This window comes from Cynocephalus volans, chromosome 8, assembly GCF_027409185.1.
Source record: "Cynocephalus volans isolate mCynVol1 chromosome 8, mCynVol1.pri, whole genome shotgun sequence".
Classification (NCBI taxonomy): Eukaryota; Metazoa; Chordata; class Mammalia; order Dermoptera; family Cynocephalidae; genus Cynocephalus; species Cynocephalus volans.
The window spans coordinates 43,836,553-43,859,630 of record NC_084467.1 but is presented as its reverse complement, the minus strand read 5'-3'; the positions used below and the strand labels follow the sequence as shown (position 1 = coordinate 43,859,630).

Genomic DNA, 23,078 nt, shown 5'->3' with positions numbered 1-23,078 from the left:
TACGGTAATTGATTGGCATTATTATTAGGACTAATAAATTGCAGTTTCCGAATTTTAAAGAGGGTTATGCTTGGATTTTTCATTCACATTTCTGGTTTTGTCACTAAAAATGTCTTTTTTTCTATATACTTTAATACAAGCATTTTTTTTTTTTTTTTTTTTGGTAGCTATTCACAGTATTCATATCTGGGACCTATCAGCTACAGAGAAAAATACCCCTACCAACTGCCGGAGCAGTACAGGTTAGTAACACTGATAATTTTTTTTTTTAATATAAGTGGAGTGACACACTTGATAAAGCCCACTGCCATTCCCCCAAATGCTGCTTGCATGTTTCTCCCTCCTTCCTTTGGAATCCCTCATTTTATTCCATCTTATCAGTATCTATTACTTATTTAATATTAAGCCCAGGAAACCCCTTTAGGAAGCCCTTCCTCTCCAAACAGCTACAAGACTTGGTCCTCTAACTTCCAGTAGTTTCTCTGGGCTCTTTGCACTATTAGTTGTCCTTTACTGCATTTATATTTTATCCCTACCTGGATTATAAGTGTCCTGTCAACATTTACAACTACTATATCACTGTCTTTTAATTCATATTGTTGTTTCACATCTATTGTTCCTTGTTCCTAGTAAATACTTCTAACATTTATAATTTCTTTCCTTACATATTGACCCTCCTGTTTCCCTGGATGGGAAGAGATAAGACATAGCACAAGACATATACAGATGATACTAAATTACTTATGTTTAATCTTCACAGAGCTTGACTGTTTCCTTAAAGAAAATGTTTTCTAAGTCTAAAATGTGTGGGAATATAGCAGGGGCAGAAAAAAATGCTGAACTCATTGAAGGCAGACTAACAATGTCTTAGAATCCATCAGAGCATTGTCATAGTAACTCAGAGTTAAGGACTTTCTCACAGGAGCCATGGCGTACTACTCCACAAGGCTGAAGACCAGACAAACTTATTCGTGGGTTGGCAGGCCACTGTTGGATCGAAAACTGCATTACCAAACATACAAGTGAGTGAGGGGTCCTTTGGTTGTCCTGAAAATATAGCTTCTCAAGCTAAACTGTTAATTACTTGTATCCAACCTGTTCTAGTTATTACAGATTGAGGATTGAGGGACAGTAGATATAAATTAATTGTAAGGAAGAGTTTTGTCTGATCTAAGATGATGGTAGTATAAATATAGCAGTTAATGATGGGGTGAAGTTATGGTGGGTTAATAAAATTTGATATGTATGATAATGTCATATTTATTTAAGGTGAGTTCTGTGTAATTCTTCATGATAACAAGATGATAGATGTTGTTACTCTTTCCTTCCCAGTCCTAGAGATCTTTCAACAATTTGATATTGTTATTGGGCAGCTTTCCAGCCTTGGGAAGTCTTTATTGTTCTTTGTCAATAACTGAGAGAAGTTAGAGTTCATATTAAGGCCTCCAGATTCATCACTCATGTGAAAACAATTCGTGCAGTCCATTTTCTCTGCTCTTACATATAACTGGGTGAATTGGTTTCCCAGTAGGAGAGTTGGTCAGTGGAGAGACACTATTTAGGGGATATTCTGGTTAGAGAGCATTTTCCTTTTTGCCCAGAGGATCTGAAGAGCTTGGTCCCGCCCGAGTGATTTCTTAACATGTTTCTGTGTTACTTCCTAGAGAAATGTGTGTAAAAATAGAAGGCTGTTCGACTGAGACGCACATCCAAGTTGGACAGTTTGTATTGATTGAAGGGGATGATGATGAAAACCCATATGTTGCTAAATTGATTGGGTTGTTTGAAGATGGTGAGTTTGGGGCTGGAATGAAAACCATTCCTGAATGATTGGGAAATGGGGAAGAGGGGAGGTTGCTGATTCCTCTGTTCACGGCAACAAGCGGAGCACCTGAGACTCTGACATGGGGTCATGTAAGCACTAGCTGTACCCTCTTCCATCTAGAAAACTTCTTCACTCTCCAGAGCAGTAATTGGTAAAATGGAATTGGAGGTCTCAAGAATTTAGCTTTTCTGTTATTTCTAGGAGTTGGTAAGAATGATTATTAAGGTAGGATTTTCAGGATGGAGAAAAAGGATGAATTTGGGAGGAAGGGAGAAGGAAGAAATAGGTGATTTGCACTATGATAGAGATGAGTCCTTTAATTTTGGCATGGGGAAGTTAGTAATAAATTTTGCAAGTGCAAGCTCTTTACAAGGGAAGAGGTAAGTTGGATTGGGAAGGTGTGTCAGTTGGTATTCAGTCATGAAAACAAAAATATTTTAGGTGTTTTACCCATAGGGACTTGTGTATAAGTGTTGTAAAGGCTGGAGGAAAAGGTGACATTTCCCAGAGATCAGTGACTGCAGGAAGCCACTACTGCCCAAGGCTGGAGGAGCAAAAGGGAAGGCAGCGTTAACCAGAGCCTACAAGCCTACACTCAAAGACTCAGCTGATTTGTTGAGCTTCTGACCCTCCACAAAAAAAGAGAAGGGCACCAAAAGGTGGGATTGGGGCAGAGCTCCAAAAGGATTATGAAGAAAGGCAGCAATTTGAAACTACACAAAACTGCCTCTTCCAGGAGATAGGAGAGGAATGACATGATAGATAGTCCTGTGGCAGTTTGTATGCCTAAGAGAAGAAACCGAGTCAGCAGATAAAAATGTTTTACATTACAGTAGTCCCCCCTTATCTGTGGTTCTGCTGCTTTAGTAACCTATGGTTGGCTATGGTCTGAAAACATTAAATGGGCAATTCCAGAAATAAACAATTCATAAGGTTTAAATTGTGTGCTGTTCTGAGTAGCGTGACAAAATCTTGCTCTGTCCTGCCAAGGATGTGAATCATTCTTTTGTTTAGCACATCCACACTGTACAATATATATGTATAGGAAAACACATAGTATATATAGGGTTCAGTATTATTAGGCATCTATTGGGGATCTTGGGACTTATCCCCATGCAGTAAGGGAGGACTAGTATACACAGATGGGAGGGATATTTGACCAGTATGGAGGAAAACCTCATCAAACTACTATCCACTAGGGGGAGCACATCAGTGGAAAGGTGGGCTTTTGTGTATAGATTTTAGAATCATGTGGCGCTCCATTGGATGGCTTCAGTCTCTGAAGAGAGCTAAGAAGGAAGAGGTGGTGATGATGATGCTGATGATGGCACTGATGAGTGTATGTCCTTCCACTTGGAGCTAATGTTGGTAAGGAGTGACATTAATGGCATTGTTACAATGATAAAGCTGAAGATTGCAAGTTTACATTTTGCCAGAAGTCATCTCAGTGGTTAGTGCTCTAACTCTTGCTAGGATTTTTGTTTTGCTCTTCATTGATAACTTCTTTATAATCACTGATTTGCAAGATTTGTCCACTGATGACTTGTTCAGTGGCTGTGATTAGAGTAGCTCCTCTCAAATGCCTTTTGTAATTCCTTTGTCTTCTGATAGCATCATTAGGAAGTGGAGCGACGTGAGAAGAGCCTGGATGTGGGGTAGAGTCAGATTGCTGTTTGTTGGTCCTGTTTGGACATATTATATAAGGTCCCTGTAACTTGATTTATTTGCCTGTAAAAGGCGGATAGTCATAGTACCTACCTCGTAGGGTTATTATGAGGATGAGAGATAATATACATCAAGGGCTTAGGCAGTTTCTGGCACATCATGTTTTCTTAACTTTCCCCTTTCTTCCTATTCCCACCTAGATTCTGACCCTTATTCTAAGAAACGTGCTCAAGTGCAGTGGTTTATCCGATTCTGTGAAATCCCTGTCTGTAAACAGCATCTGTTGGGCCGGAAACCTGCTGCACAGGAGATATTCTGGTATGATTACCCTGCCTGCAATGACAAAATTAATGCCGAGACCATCATTGGCCCTGTTCGGGTAGGTGGTGCCTTGGTCCTTGGTTCTATCTTGAAGCTTATTTCTGTCTGCCTCAAAAAATGTATGACCTCAAAATATTACTGGTTCTAATTTACCCTGTGGGAAATTTTCATCTCAACAAATATTTATTGAGAGCATACCATATAGTAGGAGCCTCCTGAAGGAAATGACATTTAGGTTGTGACCTGAGGGATGAGCAGGAATTAGCAAATGTATCTCAGTGGGAAGATATATTTTAGCTACGACTGTGGGAGGCATATAGCATTGTGAGGCTGACTACACTGGCTTAGATGAGGACTTCACCTTGAGTGAAGCAGTACAAAGAGTGCTAGTTGCTACAGGCAAATTTGTGTTGTGGGATTTTGTAATAAATCAGATGCTAATGAACTGCTGGTTTGTAGGCTGTAGTGTGACACTGGTTTGGAGACTAAATATATGGGTTATTCCCGGAGCTACTCCAGGCCCCCAAAATGGGAGTAGATTGTGATGTGAATGTGGATGTATGGTGTTTGGTTCAATGGTAGGGCAGGGAAACTCTGGTCTGGCATGACTATAATAATTTATCTCTGAGTTAAACGAGTGAAGGAGAGAAAGCTGAAGGAGTGAAAGGCAGATGCAGAAGTTGAAGTAGCAGGATGGGTGTATTTGGAAAGGCGGGGGGCGGTGTGCGGGCAGGATCATGATGGTGGGAATGAGCGGGAATGAGCAGGAATGAGCAGGACAGTGACAAGCCCAGCTCCACTAGTGACGGAAGGCCATTTTGAGGAGTACTGAGCACTCTATGGGTAAGATGAGACCAGATTTTAGAAGGCTTTGAAAAATTGGTTTAAATAGTCTGATCATATTACAGTGGGGAGCCATTATTGAATGTTGAGCAAAGGAGCATGTTCAGAGAAGTTTTTGTGGTAGAATTTGGCATGGGTAAATAGAATGGACTGGAAAAGAAAGCATTGCAGGGTATGGATATTAGTTAGGAGGAGACTGGAAATAATCTAGGAGTGTACTTGAACCAGGGTGATAGTAATAAGAATTAAAAGGTGAAGCCAATAAACATTTAAAAAATGAAATGAAAAAATAAAAATAATAAAAATTGAAACAAAAGGAATAATTTATATTTCATTGACATCTTTAAAGCCATTAATGATTAAATAAGTAAATGCTCAGTAAACATTAACTATCCTTATGTGTTTTTCTATCAATATGCTATGCCATGTCTGTACCTTTTTAGATTGAAAAAGTAACATTCCTGGTACAGGTGTGGACTTAAGTGGTTTTTAATCATAGCTCTGATGGATTATTTCTTGGCTGTTGGTCCTCATCTCTTTCTGTTTACCTGTACTCCCTAAATTCAGGTAATAGCTTTAGCCCCAGATGAAGTGGTACCTATGCACCTGAAAAATGAGAAGACACTCTTTGTGAAACAATCCTGGAATGAAAAGAAGTTCAGACCGCTGTCCCCAGAGCTATTTGCAGAGTTAGATAAACTACAAGAGGGCAGCCCCAAGTGCCAGAAGCCCAAGGGAGCCAAGACTAAGAGCCTACGAAACCCTTCTTGGACCACCGTGGAACATGCGGTCAAAAGGATTGAATCAAGGCATTCTGCCTCCAAATCTCACCAAACTCCTACCCATCCCATCACCCCAAGGGCAAGAAAGAGGCTGGAGCTTGGCAGTAAGTGTGAAATGGGTCACAGGGGCAATACTGGGGCTAAAGGAATATGATAAAATATAAATTCATGTGACAGTATTGAGTTCGTGCATCAGTGGGCCAGGTACTGATTGGACACATTTTGAAATATACATAACATGCATTTTACCATTTTAATCATATTTTAGGTGGCATTAAATATATTCACGTTGTTGTGCAACCATCACCATCATCTTTGAAATCTTAAACTCTGCACGGATTAAACAATAACTCCACATCTGCCCCTTTCGCCAGTCCCTGGAAATTACCATTCTATTTTCTGTCTCTATGAATTTGACTACTCCAGATGATTAATATAAGTGGAATCATACAATATTTGTCCTTTTTCTGACTGGTTTATTTCACTTAGACTAATGTCCTCAGGGTTCATCTATTTTGTAGCATGTGTCAGAATTTCCTTTTTTTTAAAGGCTGAATAATATTTCATTGTATTTGTGGATCACATTTTGTTTACCCATTCATCTATCCATGGACACATTTGGCTATTGCAAATAATGCTGCTGTGAACACGAGTGTAACGTATCTCTTGGAGATCCTGCTTGCAATTCTTTTGGATATATACCCGGAAGTGGAATTGCTGGATTATATGATAATTCTATTTTTAATTTTTTAAAGAACTGCCATACTGTTTCCATAATGGCTGCATCATTTTACATTTCTACCAAAAATGCACAAGGGTATCAATTTCTCTATATCCTTACCAGTGCTTGTTATTTTCTGTTTTTGTTGATAATAGCTATTCTCATAGTTATGAGGTGGTATCTCACTGTGGTGGGTTTTCTCTTCTTTTTTTTCTTTTTAAACATTCTTTATTCAATAAAATTTTTAAAATTAATATGTTTAATTGACAAGGTATAATTGTATTACATTTATGGGATACAATGTGATATTTTGATAAGTGTATACAGTGTAGAATGGTTAAATCAAGCTAATTAACACATCCATCACCTCACTTAACATTTTTTGTGGTGATATGTTTGAAATGTACTCTTAGTTATTTTGAAATATACGTTATTATTGACTATAGTTACTCTGCTGCATAATAGATCTCAAAAGTTATTCCTCCTCTTTAGCTGAAACTTTGTACACTTTGACCAGCAATTCCCCAATCCCTCGCTCCCATCCCCACCTCCCCACCCCCAGCCTCTGGTAACTGTCATTCTACTCTCTACTTACATGAATTTAACTTTTTTTCAGATTCCACATATAAGTGAGATCATGTGGTATTTGTCTTTCTGTGCCTGGCTTATTTCACTTAGCATAATGTCCTCTATATTCATCCATGCTGTCTCATCATTGTGGTTTTGATTTGTATTTCCCTAAGGATTAGTGATGTTGAGCCCTGGAATCAGCTGTTTAAGAGCCCTGCTACTGAGGTGACATTGCTTCTAGATCGTCAGTGGAAGAGCCAGGAAATACATACATTTTAAAACTCTTGAATTCATACTGATACTTCTAATCTGTACTACAGGGCTCTTCCCCTCATCCCCATATTCCATAATTATGTCTCTCTTCTTCAAGAAGAACCCTGGTTCCTAGGAACAATACTGATACACACAAAATAGTTTCACAGTTGCTGTAGCAACAGCACTACTAACAGTAAACTCACCAAGTAAAGTTCAAAACTTATTTGCAGTTCTTTATGCTTTTAGAATATATTCTGCTGAGTAAAGTTACTTTGACTAATTTTTTTTTCTTCTGATCATTGTAAAATAGTTTGGTTCTTTTATTTCTGTTTGTCTTTAATTTCAGGGCTTTTCCCATCTTTGATTTAATTTTTTAAACATGTGACACATTAACACAGTTAAAGAGTCAAAGCTACTTAAAACAAATGTACTCAGAGAAGCCCTGCTCTTTTCATTACTCTCTCACCCTGTTTACCCCACCTCCTATAGGTAATTAACTTTATTACTTTCTTGTTTATCTTTGTTTTCTTTTGGAAAATCAGCAGATATATATGCATACCTGTGTACCTATATACAAATATTTGTATTTTTAATTCTTTCTTACCCAGTAGGATAGGATACCAGATATATTCTTTTCCCACTTGCTTTTTCTTTTGCTGAAGCTCACTCCATGGCCATTCCAAGAACTCATCCTGTTATGTGTCATTAGTCCTTTTGAACTTTTTATATATGTACCAAGTTATTTAGGTGTAAGTTATCTGTAATCTTGCTAGCTCCATAGTACCATATGTGTTTTAGAAGCTAAATGTAAATCTGTAATATCACCTTCAAAAATTATTGCAGTATAAATATTTTTTGACTGTTGAGTATGTAGGACTTTGAAAGAGCAAAAAATTTATACTTATTACATACAGTTACATAATTAGAGGAGGGAAGATAAGGTGAAAACATTTTATGTGAATTATTTTGACAGAATGATGAGAAATTGATGTATGACAGGGGCCAGGACATTGGGACATTTTTATATTAAACTAGACATGTTACCCTCATATCTACTAAAAAAACTGAACATTTTTAGCTTTGCTTTCAAAGACCTCTAAGATCTAGCCCTAGATAACTAAAAAGTCAGATTTACTGAAGTATAATTAACATACAGTAAAATTTCTCTTTAGTGTATGGTTCTTTAAGTCTTTACAAATACATAGAGTTGCATAACCATCACAGTAATCAAGCTGTAGAACATTTCTGTCACCCCAAAATTCACTTGTGCCTCTTTCTGCTACAAGTCAACCACCCTTCCCTCCTCCCTTAGCCCCTGGTAACCACTGATGTGTTTGCTGGCTCTATAGTTTTGCCTTTTCTGGAATGTCACATAGTTGGAATTGTAGTATGTAGCCTTTGAGTCTGACTCCTTTCACTTAGCTTCATGCATTTGAGAGTCACCTGTGTTCTTGGATTTGTCAGTAATTCCTTTCTTTTTTGTTGCAAGTAGTATTCCATTCTGTAGATTCACCACCAGTTGTGCATTCCCAATTTAAGGACATTTGGGATGTTTTTAGTTTTTGGTGACTATAAATAAAGCTGCTGTGAAGACTGACACACAGGCACTAGGGAACTCTTCTAGACTGACCTGCAGCTGCTCCCCACACTCTATGTGCCATTACTAAAGTGCCCAGGGCTCTCCTGCCTCCTGCCATAGCTCACATCCATCTCTCCTATACTCTCCTCAAGTCTCCTCTCCTTCCCCTTTCAACTTTGTTGAAATTTTACCTTTCTTTCAAGGTCTACCTCAAAACCCATCTTTATTAGCACTTAGGTGCTTTGGACACTTACTTTACTTCACATAATAGACACTCATGTACGTCATCTGCCCTGGTAGACTAGAGTGTCTTGCTTATTGGGACCAGGATTGAGTTTCATTCAACTTCTTTTTCCTCCTAGCACCTGGCACATACCTTGCCATTTTAACAGCTCAGTTGATATCTATGAAGGAATGGCTGGGGTCCTTGCTGCCTGCGATTCTGGTGAGGGAGGAGCAGATCCACATGGTTCTGTGCTGACTGCCCCCAGGAATCCCTCTTATCTCTACTGGCAGATAGCATTTGGGTTAAGAAAAGTGTAGGCTTGGTGTTACTCAGGTATCACTAGTATAAATTTGTTCAAATGCCATTGAGTTTGGGTGGAGGGCATGCAGTATCACTCCTGGTTGAGGACCACTTTTCTGGTGTATTATTGTGGGGAAACTTGATTGCTAAGCCTTTATCCACAATAGCTGACTTAAAAGTTGACTTACCGTTATAACTAAGAAAATCACTTGTGAAATTTAGGAGAGAGATGAAAAATGATTAGAGCTACCTGGCCTGGAAAAATAAAGCATGGAATAATTCAAAATATAGATAACTCATGTCATTGTATAACCTCAGTGGATGCGTTTAACTATAATGAGATTGGGAGTTTACATATTGCTAGGTATAAAATTCACACATTGTCTATGGTAATTTCTCTTGGACTTAGGTTCTCCTAGGACACCTATTGTAAGGATGTCCCAGCAGACTTCATGTGCCTCCTTGGATTCTCCAGGAAGAACTAAACGGAAAGTGGCCTTCTCTGAGGTCACCTCACCTTCTAAGAGGGCTCACTCTGACAGAACTGAGACCTTGTCTCCAGCACTGAAAGCCCCAGAGAAAACCGCGGTGGTTCGACTCTCTTGTACCAAGGATGATAATGCGGCTACACCTGAATGTCACGTGATCCTGAGAACCCGAATCCCAGCTTTGAAAACCACAGAGATGTGTGAAGAGAGAAGACTTAGCCCTATGAGGCGGGGACGGAGGTCCTCAGTGGTGCCTTCTGTGGTTCTGAAACCAGAAAACATCAAAAACAGGTGACCAGGGACATTACTCTGTTCCCACAGATCAAATTGAGATCCTTCACATGATGTGGGTCATAGTCAAAAAAGTTAGACCAGGGGCCGAGCCCGTGGCGCATTCGGGAGAGCGTGGCGCTTGGAGCGCGGCGACACTCCCGCCGCGGGTTCGGATCCTATATAGGACTGGCCGGTGCACTCACTGGCTGAGTGCCGGTCACGAAAAAGACAAAAAAAAAAAAAAAAAAAAAAGTTAGACCAGTAGGTTGCAAGCCTATGTCACAGAATCACTGGGGAGCTTTTCCAGTGAATCACTGAGTCAGGCTGCAAGCATTGGGCCCAGGAATCTGTGCTTTGAAATCCTCTTGGGATGATTCTGATATGCCCAACTGTCATTTAGAGATGGCTGATATAGATGATAATTTCCCAAACCTGCATTTCTTCACAGTTCTGGATTTCATTACTTGCTGTGGCTCTTTGCCATATTTTAAGTTGTTTTTTAAAATCAGTGTTTTGTTGTCTTTTTAAAACTGGAAACTTCTTAAATACATGTAATACAAGAAAATAATGCATCTAGAAGAAACTTTGCAGTTTGACACCAGATAATGTTTGTAGATAATGGACTGTACAAAATAAAAATGTGACAGGCCTGAAATCATACATTTCAGTGTTTTTCGCCTATAAATACACAGCTGCATTTCTGCTAACGTTGAGACTGGGTGGAGAGTAAATTCATAGATGCATCAGAAACAAAAGGACAAGAAACTGCCTGGAATTAGTATGTTCTGGTCTGTAGTTGGGGAGGTGGTGAGTCTGATTTAAATGATTAACTTTAGGCAAACTTTGATTTCTGGGTTTGAGTCAAGCTTTGAATATAAACTTTTTTATAGCAAAGTGTAATTAGCTCTTTCCAAAATACTGGCAAAGGAATAGGAGCCAACCAGGCAACCTGGCTATCTTCTAGTACCTGCTGAGCAACCCTGGTGCTCAAAACTGCTTCCCATAACCTCACTGTGATATCTTGCAGGCAGGCAAAAGAACCACAAGCTCAGAATGAAGCTGCCTCTACTTCCCATCGTATCTGCAGAAAGAGTTCTCTCTTGACTTTGAATCGTATTAAGCAGCAGCTTCGGTAAGACTGCTCCTTGGCAGGCAGAAAAACATTGCTGCCATCTATGACATCTATAAAATATTTGTTATTTGCCAGTTCATTGAAATTAACCTTTTACCAGCATCTCTGGAATTAAGTTTCACATAAATGTCATAGTTTAAAAGGGGCAAGAAACACTGCCCTGGGCTCAGGCGGCTTTCATAGCCCCATAACCATCGTGCCCAGCAATACTGGTGGTGGGTGTGGGGTGCATGAACTTTGGTTCTGACAGACCTGGATTTGAATCTGGGCTTTGTCATTTAATGTTTGTGTAACCTTGGGAGGGTTGCTTAACCTTTCTAAGCCTCTCAATTCCTCATCTATACAATAGGAATAATAATGTACAAAGTTGTTGAGGGGTTTAATGAGATAATATAAATAATGCCCTTAGCAGAGTGTCTCAGTAGCAAACGCTCAAGAGGTGGAATGAATCCTATATTGCCTGATTGAAGGAGAGACTATAAGACCTCTAATCCACACTGACCTTCTTATTTAAACTTGAACACTGAATATTAGAAAATAATATGTGCCCGCCATTCAGGTTTCTAGGTGATAATAAAAGAGACCAAGAAGAGGAAGAGTTTCTACTAGCAGCAGCAGATATTTCAGACTCTAGCAGTGAGGAGGAAGAGGCTTCCACACTACCCCTTTCAAGGAGAACACGCAGAAGTATGTCCAGAATCCTACAATCTTCCTTGAAGTCATCCTTGCAGGCCCCCTCCAAGACACCAAAGAAAACTGTAAGTTTCTTTTAAGTTTATTTTCCAGTGAAGCATCCCTCTCCCAGCTTAAAAGTTACAAGTGCTGAGGTCACACAGTTTGTGTGTAGATTTTAAGTACAGGTCTGTCATACTCAAAGCCATTCTTCTTGGAATATCATGGAGGATAGGACCTAAGTGAATCCTAGGACTGAAAATGAATCCATTAGACTGATTTTTTGAATTCAAGTTCCTTTTAAGGTACAGAATCCAAAGAACCAAACTTCCTGAGGGAAGTACAGAAACTGACTCCTCATCTCGGCATTTCCCACAAAGAGCACTAGCAGAGAGCTTTGTGTGTAATCAGTGCTCAGTGGGTATTGAATCCAGGGCTGATGAGCCATGCTGTGGGTTTTGTTGTCCCACTCGATACACCCGAGAAACTGGGAGCACTATGTATGTGTGGATAATGAATTGTATAACAGTAAGATAGAAGGAAGAGATAAATTTGACATCTTTTCTTTTTCCTGTGGAGCTTTAGCAAAACATTAAAAGGTATTAAGAAAAACAGGTCTTGGGCCGAGCCTGTGGCGCACTCGGGAGAGTGCGGTGCTGGGAGCGCGGCGATGCTCCCGCCGCGGGTTCAGATCCTATATAGGACTGGCCGGTGCACTCACTGGCTGAGTGCCGGTCACGAAAAAGACAAAAAAAAAAAAAAGAAAAGAAAAACAGGTCTTCTCATGTTCAGCTGTGTTTGAGAAATGATTGGATTAAACAGCTTAAGTTGATAGAGCATCTTGTTCTTTGGAACACACACAGTTGGGAAAAGCTTAATTGAAAGACTTTTTCTAAAGCTGATCTCCATTTTTCTATACCAAGATGTGACTGGACTCAGGTTGAAGTCACAGAAAAACCTCTTGGGAAGGGAATCCAATAGATTATATTTGGCCTAGAGGCCATCTTACCTGGAGTTCCTCAAATATGCAAAAATGTCACCTTTGTTCTGGTTTGATGTCATCTTCTGAGTCCCACCCAAAAGAAGAGATAGACGGTATGGGGCATCTTCAGCATAATAAAAAGAATTTCAAAAGTCCACCAGGCTTCTTGATACCTTCTCAGTAAGGATTTGTTATTCCTTTCCTCTTTTCTCCGAAATTGATAGATATAAAACCTTTTATTTATTTATTTTTTGTTGCTGTTGTTTGGTTTTTTTGTTTTTTGTTTTTTTGGTGGCTGGCTGGTATAGGGATTGAACCTGGGACCTTGGATGTAAAACCTTCTCAACAGACAGGGTCTAAGTGTTTTTGCCTGAGGAAGAGGTGGAGAGATTATCACTCAATAGCCAGGCTGGAAGCAGGAGTGGGTAAAAGGAAATGCCCCCACAGAAGGGGACACTTTGCAGAAACACCATGATGATGAGGGTGGCAGTAGCAGGCCTGCCTTAGCAAGCTAGTAGCAAGGAAGAAAAGAGAATAAGCCTGTTGGCCTGTAGACTGAGCAGTGACCCTGGGTTTGGAGTGGAAGGTTTCTTCAAGTACTGTATCATGGATTGTGGAAGTCCTATGCTAAAGCTTGGATATTTTCAAACAAACAGAAAAAGATCTTACAAATCAAATCCAGTTTATGCCACCTCTTCTACCCTGTATTTGGACAGAGAGTTAATTTCTTATCTTTCAAGATAATATTTTACTTTAAAATAGTATTTACAGGACTGGCTGGTTAGCTCAGTTGGTTAGAGTGCAGCCTTATAACACCAAGATTACAGGTTTGGATCCCAGTACCAGCCAGCTGCCAAAACTAAAACAAAAAGTAATAGTATTTAATCCATACTTTTATCCATTCTTTCCTCGGATTGACATTGTTTTCAAATCCTGAGACTGTAAGGAACTTAGAAAAAAGAAACCATGTTTAGACTATGAACAAATTGTATGTATAATGTGAGGTGAGACAGGGAGAATCATGGTACTTTCCACAGGAAGGGGCTAAGGAATTTACCACCTCTCTCCCCTTATCACATAGCATGAATCAAATTTGCTGATGTGTCCTGGGTGATGTTTTGCTTTGCTTTTTCCTTCTGAATTATGTTCTCTTTTATGAATGCAGCCCAAGCCTAGAACACCATGTCGTGCCACTCCCCAGATCCGCAGCCGGAACCCAGCTGCCCAGGAGCCAGCCAGTGTGCTGGAGGAGGCCCGGCTGAGGTACTAGGCTCTTGGGCCACTTTCAGATAGGCAGAAATGATGGGACCTCTGCTTTCACTCACATGCAACAGGAGTCATTTGTAGTCAGCAGTGTGCACGATAAAGGAAGAGAGTAAAATGAATGTATGTGGAATGTAGAATGAATGCTGGGTGAGCTAATGTGGACAGGCTGTAGGGGAAGTAACCTTCTAGATTACTGCCATCATTTTCTCAGGGATAGAAGATGATTAGTCAGGACACTGCTTCTCGATTATGGTACCCTTTAGGACCACATGGGGATTTTTTCAAAATATGTAAGTCTAGATTTTGCCAGAAATCAAGTGTATCAGAATCTCTTGTGGGATGAGGTCCACCCATGTGATCTGGGGAAACTCCTGTGGTTAGAACCACGGAGTTAGGTGATTTGAGTGGAGAAAGGGAGGCCAAGGATTATGAGGCCAAATGGAGGGATTAGAGAATGAAAGCATGCCCTTGCATTTGAGATTGCATTTTCATGTAGATGCTATAGACAAGTCTTTTCCATTTATTACTGAGTAGATGGTGAAATGTTTCTAAAGTCCTCCTTTTCTCCCATTTACCATCAACTGTAGGCTACATGTTTCTGCTATACCTGAGTCTCTTCCCTGTCGGGAGCAGGAATTTCAAGATATCTACAACTTTGTGGAAAGCAAACTCCTTGACCGTACTGGAGGGTGAGTCATGCTGCGGCCAGCAAGAGAGTTTGGGGAAGAAGGCCCTGGTGTTTTTCACTTCAGGTGTTACAGTTCAGCCAGACATCTTTCCCCAGTCAGGCGAATAGACAAAACCACTGCAGCTTTTATTGCCAAAGTAATTCTATAGCAATAGAAATTCTGACATGCAGAAAAATTGAAACTGGCCTTTGGGTAGTCAGTTTGCATACATCATTGCTTATGGAATGAATGGTTCTATATAAACAAGCCCTACACTGACTAGCTTCCAAGGATGGTCCTTACTGTACCTACCTTCACATTTCAGGGGTCTGTTTCCTTCCCCCAGTCCTAACAGATTATTGCATGAGGTGGCTGGCACAGACCTAGCCCATGGGTCCTCCCTTCTTGCCGTAGGTGCATGTACATCTCCGGTGTCCCTGGGACAGGGAAGACTGCCACTGTGCATGAGGTGATACGCTGTCTGCAGCAGGCAGCCCAAGCAAGTCATGTTCCTCCCTTTCAATACATTGAGGTCAATGGCATGAAGCTGACGGAGCCCCACCAAGTCTATGTGCAAATCTTGCAGGTAGGCAAAGCTGTTGGGGCTTTTGGAAAAATACCATTTCTTAGTGGCACGTGAAAAAGGAAAGATACTTAATTTTGTGTGTATTTCACACGTTTATGATACATCAGGCATTGTTCTTTGTATAGAGGTAGCAAGGGCAAGGAATACAGAATTTTTACCTTTAAGGACCTTAAAGTCTAGGATATGGATAAGGAATGACTGGAAGCCAGTGCTTACCAACATGGTGAACACCTTAGCCCATGGTGGCAGTGTGGCAAACTAGGGGAAAAAGGTGAGGTAGAACAGAGGGTGAACCTCGCTCTTTCATTCATTAGCTCTTATCCTTGGAACAGGTAATGTCCTTATACAATTGTGTAATATTGATTTTAAAGGGGCTTCTGGGACCAGCCTGTGACTCATTTGTATTTCAAACACACAGACTTTATCTTCTCTTTTAGTGCCTTCTCTTGTCCTTCCAGGTTAAGGTCAAGACTACAGAGGAAGGCAGAGTATAGGATACTGATGTCCTCAAACTTAATAGCTTCCTCTATTTAGAGATTTAACTTTAAGCCCAGAGGAGTAAAGTCCTTACAGTTTACCACAATTGTTTTTCCCTAATGCAGAAGCTAACAGGCCAAAAGGCAACAGCTAACCACGCGGCAGAACTTCTGGCAAAGCGATTCCGCGCCCAAGGGTCCCCTCAAGAGACCACTGTCCTGCTTGTGGATGAGGTGAGGGGCCCACGGGAGGAGGACAGGAGACAAAACAGCAGTGCTTGCTGTAATGTTCCAGGAGCAAATACAGGTGGGAGGAAAGTCCTGGCTCCCTTCTGCATTCATCTGAGCATTCACCCAGTCTCTGGTGGTGAGAGGCATGTGTCCATTGCTGTCCTTGCTGGTGTGGTGGTGTGACCTGGGAAATGCACACAGCTAGCACAGTGGTGACAGGGCTTCACTCTGGGCCCTGGCTAGTTTTCTCTGATGGACCCTACATCTCTCTCTTTTTTCCTGGCAGCTCGACCTTCTGTGGACTCACAAACAAGATGTAATGTACAATCTCTTTGACTGGCCCACTCACAAGGAGGCCCGGCTTGTGGTCCTGACCATTGCCAACACAATGGACCTGCCCGAGCGAATCATGATGAACCGGGTGTCAAGCCGACTGGTAGGTCCTAAGGCAGTTCTCGTCCTGTTCTTAAAGATCCATAAGCTGGGCCAAGGAGTTTTGCAAAAATGAAAACTAAAATAAACGGAAAATTAAGAAATGCTATTGCTGAAGTGCTTATTATTTCTATGTTGGAATGAAATATATCACCACTGCATGATTTTCTGCAAATATCATATCCTTTTGGTTTTCTGCTACCTGTGTACTTTTAAGCTGCACAGAGCCCTGTAGGTTTAATTATTTAAGAAAATGTTTAAGCACTTACCACCTACCAGGGAGTGTTAGGTGCTTGGAGTAGAGCGGTGAACCAGGCAAATGCTGTGGCTGCCTCACGGGCCTTGCAGTTCAGCAGGAAGCATAACATCAAATCATGAAAAGCATGATAAGCAAAGCTGGTGCTGTGGCAATATTTAGCACAGATCCCAAGATCCTCCCACCCACTTTCATCAGCGCACCTGTTTCTGCCTACTTCTAAAGGATTCTGATGTAGCAAAAAGGTGCCCTGCAGGATTCCACTGGACATTGTCAGTAACAGCAGCAGCTGAAAGCAGTGGTAGTCCTGGGATGAAATGTATAAATTGTCATATATAACTTGGGAGTCAGGTTTGGGGACCTGAGGGTGACTTTCCACCTGAACAATCAATGGCAAGCAGTGATCTTGTTTCCCTGTCATCTTGGCTCCCCAGGGTCTGACCAGGATGTCCTTCCAGCCCTATACCCACAGCCAGCTGCAGCAGATCCTAGGGTCCCGACTCAAACATTTAAAGGCCTTTGAAGATGATGCCATCCAGTTGGTAGCCAGAAAGGTAAGTCACCTTCACATAGCTCCTAGCTGCACCTACAAACCAGTTGGCAAGTCTTTGCTGAGTGCCTGCTGGGTGTGGGGGCCCTGTGCTGGGTTCTCTGGGGATGAAGAGAAATTTAGGAAGTCTTGTAAAAATAAATACCAAAAAAAGAGACAAAATTCTGAAAAATTTCTTAACCTTTTTGTATGATTGATTAGAACGTCATCAATATTGTGGGCTTACATACAAACTAACCTTAGCTGATTAAGGGAGCGGGCAGTTTTGTGTAACGAAAAGGGCAGTGTAGCGGGTAGACAAACCTGGTTTGAATTCTGGCTCTAACGCTTAGTAGGCACGTGGAAAGTTATAGTAAAGTTACTTAGAAATTCCTGAGCCTCAGTTTTCTTCTCAGGAAAATGGGAGTAACAATAGTTACCTCATAGAGTCATTGGGAAAATTAAATGAGATCATGTCTATAATGTGCCTAGCAAGGTACACACTCCAGGGTAGGTGTTAGGTCCTGGATGCCTACATCCTCCAAGTTCACTAGGAGGATGTTAACTGAGATTCCCCCACAGACTGGTCCCTGGGGCTACTGAGGAACAGAGTGAGTTAAGTATTTGTTTCCCACCTCCTGCCTAGAGGGCAGTGTTCTGGGAGTGATGGAGGTGGGCTGGTACCACGGAGGGTGGAGGTCTTCAATTTCAGCATGTATATAGTTATCATATTTTTGGCAAGTGACACCCCCACTCCTGCAATAATACGTAGTGTCCCTGGGTCCAGAGACTTTTTGTTTATCCTTGCTTGAGAATAAACCTCTGGTCTTCTGCCTTGATAGGAGAGGGATAATCTCCAGGGCAGAGTTTTATGAGAATAGTACAAATTACCAAGGCCCTGAATTTTCTTATAGAGCCTCCCTCCTTCAGTAGCCCTAATGTTTACCAAACAGTATGAAATAGAGGAAGGATCTAGGGTAAGAGTCAAAAGACTTCTGTGAAGGACCAGTAGTGAATGCTTTAGGCTTTGTAGGCCATAGTGGTCCATAATGGTCTCTGTTGCAACTGCTCAACTTTGCTTTTGCATCACAAAAGCAACCATAGACAGTATGTAAATGAATGAGCATAGCTGTGTTCCAATAAAACTTTATTTACAAAAACAGGTGGTGGGCCATAGTTTGTTGACTCCTGATCTAGAGCATCTTAAAGTCAATTTCTTAACTTTCTCAAGTTTTCTTACTTTTCAACTCATCTTCTTTATTTTAGCCAAACATCCCCCTTTACCTTCGGTTCCAGTACCACTAACTCCTGAGCATTTTGAAGATTTTTAATGCAACTTAGATTTGTTCTTGGATTCCTCACTACTGGCTTAGGATAAGGCTTTCTCTAGTCTGCTAAGTCAACCATTACTCTTCTACCTCTTTCCAACTCCAGAATTGTTTACTCTTCTCTAGACGCTTCCCTTCCTTTTAGGCATTCTTGGTTTTTTAATGAGATTCAGAAGGCATCAAATTTGAATGGCATTTTTACTCAAAACTCTTGCTTATAATTTCAAACCTCTCTTTTATTTCTTTACATATAAGAAAACATACCTAGTTTATATTCTGTATATTATAATTATATCTGAAGTCTTTGTGGATCTAATTCTGATATCTGTTTGATTCTGCTGGTTCCCATGCATATATATGGCCTTGTTTCCTTGTTTTTGTGTCTTGATTCTTATTTTATTTTTAGTATATGATCATTTTCCTTTATCTGAAAATTAATCAAGGCCTGGGTTGAACTGAGTTCATTTAGGATTTGTTTTGGCTTCTGTCAGTTACTTAGAGGCACTGCCATCTGTTACCATTTTTAAAATAAAATTTTCCACTTGAGGATTTTAGGAGACGCAATATAAATTTGGGCCACAAATCCATGTGAGGGCTTGTGGTTGCAAGAACTCAGAGAGTTGCTTTTTTTTTAACCCCAAACCCACCTAGCACCAAGGTCAAAACAGGCAATTTTTCTTGCTGTCCCTTCTGCGTGAAGAGTCCCATTCCCCCGCATACTGAGGCTGTGGTGGAGGAACTTGTAGTTCCAAGTTCATGCGGGGTCTCCTATTAGCATCCATGTTGGGTGGGCCCTCGCTTTTTCTCTTGTCTCTGCAGATAGGCTCCACCGTAGCCTCTTGGCCTTGGCTGGCTGCTTCTGGGGGCACACTTCTCCCTCCATGGAAGGAACAAGAACCCCTGTGTTTCCAGATGGTTCAACAATAATCTTGGGTGAAGGATCTCTTTTAGATTTCATTTCCTGAATAATAAATAAAGCTGAGAATTTCCATCTTTTCCATTGTGGGGTTATCCATAAAACCAAGACAAAGGTCTGGACTTAAAGATTAGAATCCCATGCATAATATATAATTTATTCCTCCACTTACAAAAGGTTCCCGCCCAAGGCTAAGTACTCGACTTTAAGCTCAAATTCACTCCCATCACCGTCTTTGTTTTGTACCTGAACACAGAATCTATTGGTTTGTCACCTAGACTAAGATGGCAAGAGGATCACAGGAATAAAATATTCCCTCTTGTAGGTAGCAGCCCTCTCTGGAGACGCACGACGCTGCCTGGACGTTTGCAGGCGTGCCACAGAAATCTGCGAGTTCTCCCACCAGAAGCCTGATTCCCCTGGCCTGGTCACTGTAGCCCACTTAATGGAAGCTGTGGATGAGATGTTTTCATCGTCATACATCACTGCCATCAAGTAAGATGCTCCGCTTCCTGAACCTTTCCAGAAGACCAGTGGAGAGGTCCACAGCCTGGGAAGGCCATGGAAACACCTCCGTTTCTAAGCTATTACTCATTCAACCTGCACTTACTAAAGACGCAGTTCTTCTTCTTAAGGTCATAGTCTAGTCAGGGAGACAGAACCATAAACCTAGGTTAATAGGAGAATATATGCCATTTATTGAGCTATATGGTGGGTATTTTGTGAGTAATAGTGCTATGGGAACAAGGAGGAGGCAGCTACTTCTCCCACACTGAATGATGCACTCAGTTCATGAAATGAGGGTGCAGGTATTTCTGAAGTACTGGTATATTTCCAGATGTAGTTGCTATGTTCTCTCACTTCCAAAGTGGCATTTTTCTATATCAGCTTGAGACCCGGGTGAGAGAAGAACCTTGCCAAATAATATACAAGAAAGTATTTTCCCGTTTTTTCTGTCTTCCCTAAAGACGCAGAAAAGCTTAGTTTGGCTTTCTTCTCGGTTGGTGGTACAGCCACTTATAAGAACTCACATCTCCTCATTTCCTTTAAGAAATGCCTCCATTCTGGAACAGGGCTTCCTGAGAGCCATCCTTGCAGAGTTCCGTCGATCGGGACTGGAGGAAGCAACATTTCAACAGGTAATGATCTCCTTTATTCAAATCCTTGTAGATTCTGGTCTGGGGCTTTTAAAATATGTAGAAATTTCAATCTGTGTAACAATTTGTCTCTTTTGTTGTCACCCTGACCATGTTAAAGAATATCAGACCAGCACCTACTTTTATGTGATATTTTATTGAGTTGCAGAAGAGACCTTAGCAACTGGTTTCTGCATGTTGGATTAAAGATCTACTATGTGCCAGGCACTGTTCAAGGTGTGAGACAAACAAGACAAAGTTATTCCCCAGCTAGTGTTGCAGTGGAAACGAGGCTTTCAGAAGGAGGCCATCTTTCAAAACAAAACACAGATCAACCCCAACACTATTTCAGCATAGTTTCAATTAGATCAAGTAAAAGGAATCATTAGGGCTTGTGTCTTAGTAGTTCACTTAAGACTGGTGTCAGTAGGTATTGGCTGCCTTAGAAGATGAATTGTTAAAGGTGTTTATGCATGTGTACCTGAAACTGTGTGTCTGTGTGTATGTTTTAGACAACCTTATTTAACTAACATAGAGGGGTCAGGAAAACATTTTCTCCTTTCAGCTTCTTCTTTAATGGGTTGGTCCTAAGATCTTTTATAAACATTTGGTTGCTGGTCACATTTTGCCCATTATTGTTCTCCTTTTTGAACCAAGACAGCTCTTCACAGAGAAGGACTTTCATTTTACTTTGTAAACATTTCCTGAACATCCAGTGTGCCAGCAGCGCCATGAACCCCGAGCTCAATTGGTTAATATCCCTGTTCCTGACAACCTCCCAATCTTGGCTGGGAGGACAGACTCAAAAATATGTAGAATAGAGAGTAACCACAAGTTGTACAGACTTGCCTGGTCTCTTGGGGAGCTTTAGGGTAGGAATATGTTTTTTCAGCTGTCCTCCTGCCTCCCTTTATTCCTTTATTCAGTTTTCTCTCTGGGCCTTTGTGCTTTTCCAAGCATCATGCTTTGGTATCTGCTCACTGTATCTGATAATGAAAGTGCCTTGGTAACAAAATCTAACTTGAATTCTGATAGTCTCAATTGAGGAACTCTCCGCCCCTGAAGACCAGGACTCTTTGTATAACAGTGACAGTTACTAATCATTTTGTATCCATTAACTCAGGAGGAATGTGCAGTACATTTTGTAGATAAAACTGAAGCTCAAAAAAGTGAAGTAACTTGTCCAGGGCTGCATATTTGGGTAAATGGTAGAACCTGGATTCCCACACCTACTGTTTTCTGATTCCAGGGCTAGTATTCCACGCTGCCTCTGCATTCGTGCATCACTGGGACACCCATTGATGCCTTCTGTAGTGTTTGATATCCTGGGTACCAAGTATCTGATTTTCCCAAAAGAAGAAATAGGTGATCAGATACATACCCAGGACTGCCTTTCCTCTTAACCTTTGTTTTCCTTTTCGTGTCTAGATATACAGCCAACATGTGGCACTGTGCAGAATGGAGGGACTGCCATACCCCACCATGTCAGAGACCATGGCTGTGTGTTCTCGCCTGGGGTCCTGCCGCCTCCTCCTCATGGAGCCCAGCAGGAACGACCTGCTCCTTCGTGTGCGGCTCAATGTCAGCCAGGATGATGTGCTGTATGCCCTGAAAGAAGAGTGAAAGGGCTTCCAGAAAAGAACTGGGGTCTGCTGTTTTTTAAAGAACCTAATTTCCTTTTTCTAAGCACTGGAATTGTAGCAAAGTATACTGAATGGAAATGGCTGTCATGCATTTTGGGATTTTCCATTAAATAATTTTCTTTTTCCAGAGTGTTTAGAAAGTTTATAGTCATGACAGACATCAAACTGTAAAACCAAACTGCCCTTCCTACAATAGGCCCTCCCTCTGACTTTTATTTCTGTTACTAGCCCTGCCATTTATTTAATTGTAGCATATCATGTATATGAATATATGTACACAATACACTTTTATCTGTATAAAATAGTTCTGGAAAAATATGTAAGACTTTGGTTACCTCCAGGAAAGCATTGGATGGCTATGGTCAGGGGTTAGAGGAGGTCTTTGCACTATATGTCATCATGTATCTTTTAAATTGTGAACAATATGAAATAATTTGTTTATAAAAAAAGAACTGCTGGAAATAACAGTGACAAGTAATCTCCAGCAACAAATAGCTAGAAAATGTTAATTTTAAAAAGGTACCATTTATCATTTAAAAAATCTTTAAATACAAAATACATAAAGATTTATATGGCACAGTAAAAATAAGGTACCCAGGAATAAATCTAATAGAAATATAAAATTAATCTCTAGGTACAAATCAATCCCAATCAGGATACTGACAGGGTTTCTAGTTAGTTAATTCTAATATTTATATGGAAACCAACAACAGTACAAACTGACATCTAAAGCCTAGAGAGGCACTGAGAAAAACACAACCTCACTCATGTAATTTGTCCTGCCAGAAATGTTTGGTCTGAATCTGTAGATGAGGAAATTATCAAATCCAAATTGCGGCAGAAATATTCTGCAAAGCAACTGTTCCACTCACTGAAAATTTTATTTATTTATTTGCTTATTTAATTTTGGCGGCTGGCCGGTATGGGAGGATCCGAACCTGTGACCTTGGTGTTATCAACACCATGTTCTAAGTGAG

At 40.8% G+C, this 23,078-nt stretch overlaps 1 protein-coding gene across 1 annotated transcript; it reads left to right on the top strand.

Moving 5' to 3' along the window:
- The first annotated feature begins 172 nt into the window (after positions 1-172).
- On the top strand, positions 173-22,081 carry ORC1 (origin recognition complex subunit 1). The gene is made up of 17 exons (XM_063106538.1): positions 173-242; positions 923-1,022; positions 1,665-1,792; positions 3,691-3,869; positions 5,222-5,540; positions 9,491-9,866; positions 10,876-10,980; positions 11,540-11,738; positions 13,800-13,897; positions 14,488-14,589; positions 14,983-15,154; positions 15,757-15,864; positions 16,148-16,297; positions 16,984-17,103; positions 19,648-19,817; positions 20,374-20,461; positions 21,887-22,081. Exons 2-17 carry the CDS (start codon positions 928-930, stop codon positions 22,079-22,081), a joined length of 2,604 nt encoding a protein of 867 aa, XP_062962608.1. The 5' UTR covers positions 173-242; positions 923-927.
- Positions 22,082-23,078: the final 997 nt, after the last annotated feature.

Bases quoted from the DNA above. Each gene is read 5' to 3' on its own strand.
- ORC1 (XM_063106538.1), top strand. From the start codon at position 928: ATGGCGTACTACTCCACAAGGCTGAAGACCAGACAAACTTATTCGTGG. The intron at 5,541-9,490 runs GTAAGTGTGAAA...AATTTCTCTTGG, and splicing joins AAAGAGGCTGGAGCTTGGCA to ACTTAGGTTCTCCTAGGACA. The intron at 16,298-16,983 runs GTAGGTCCTAAG...TTGGCTCCCCAG, and splicing joins ACCGGGTGTCAAGCCGACTG to GGTCTGACCAGGATGTCCTT.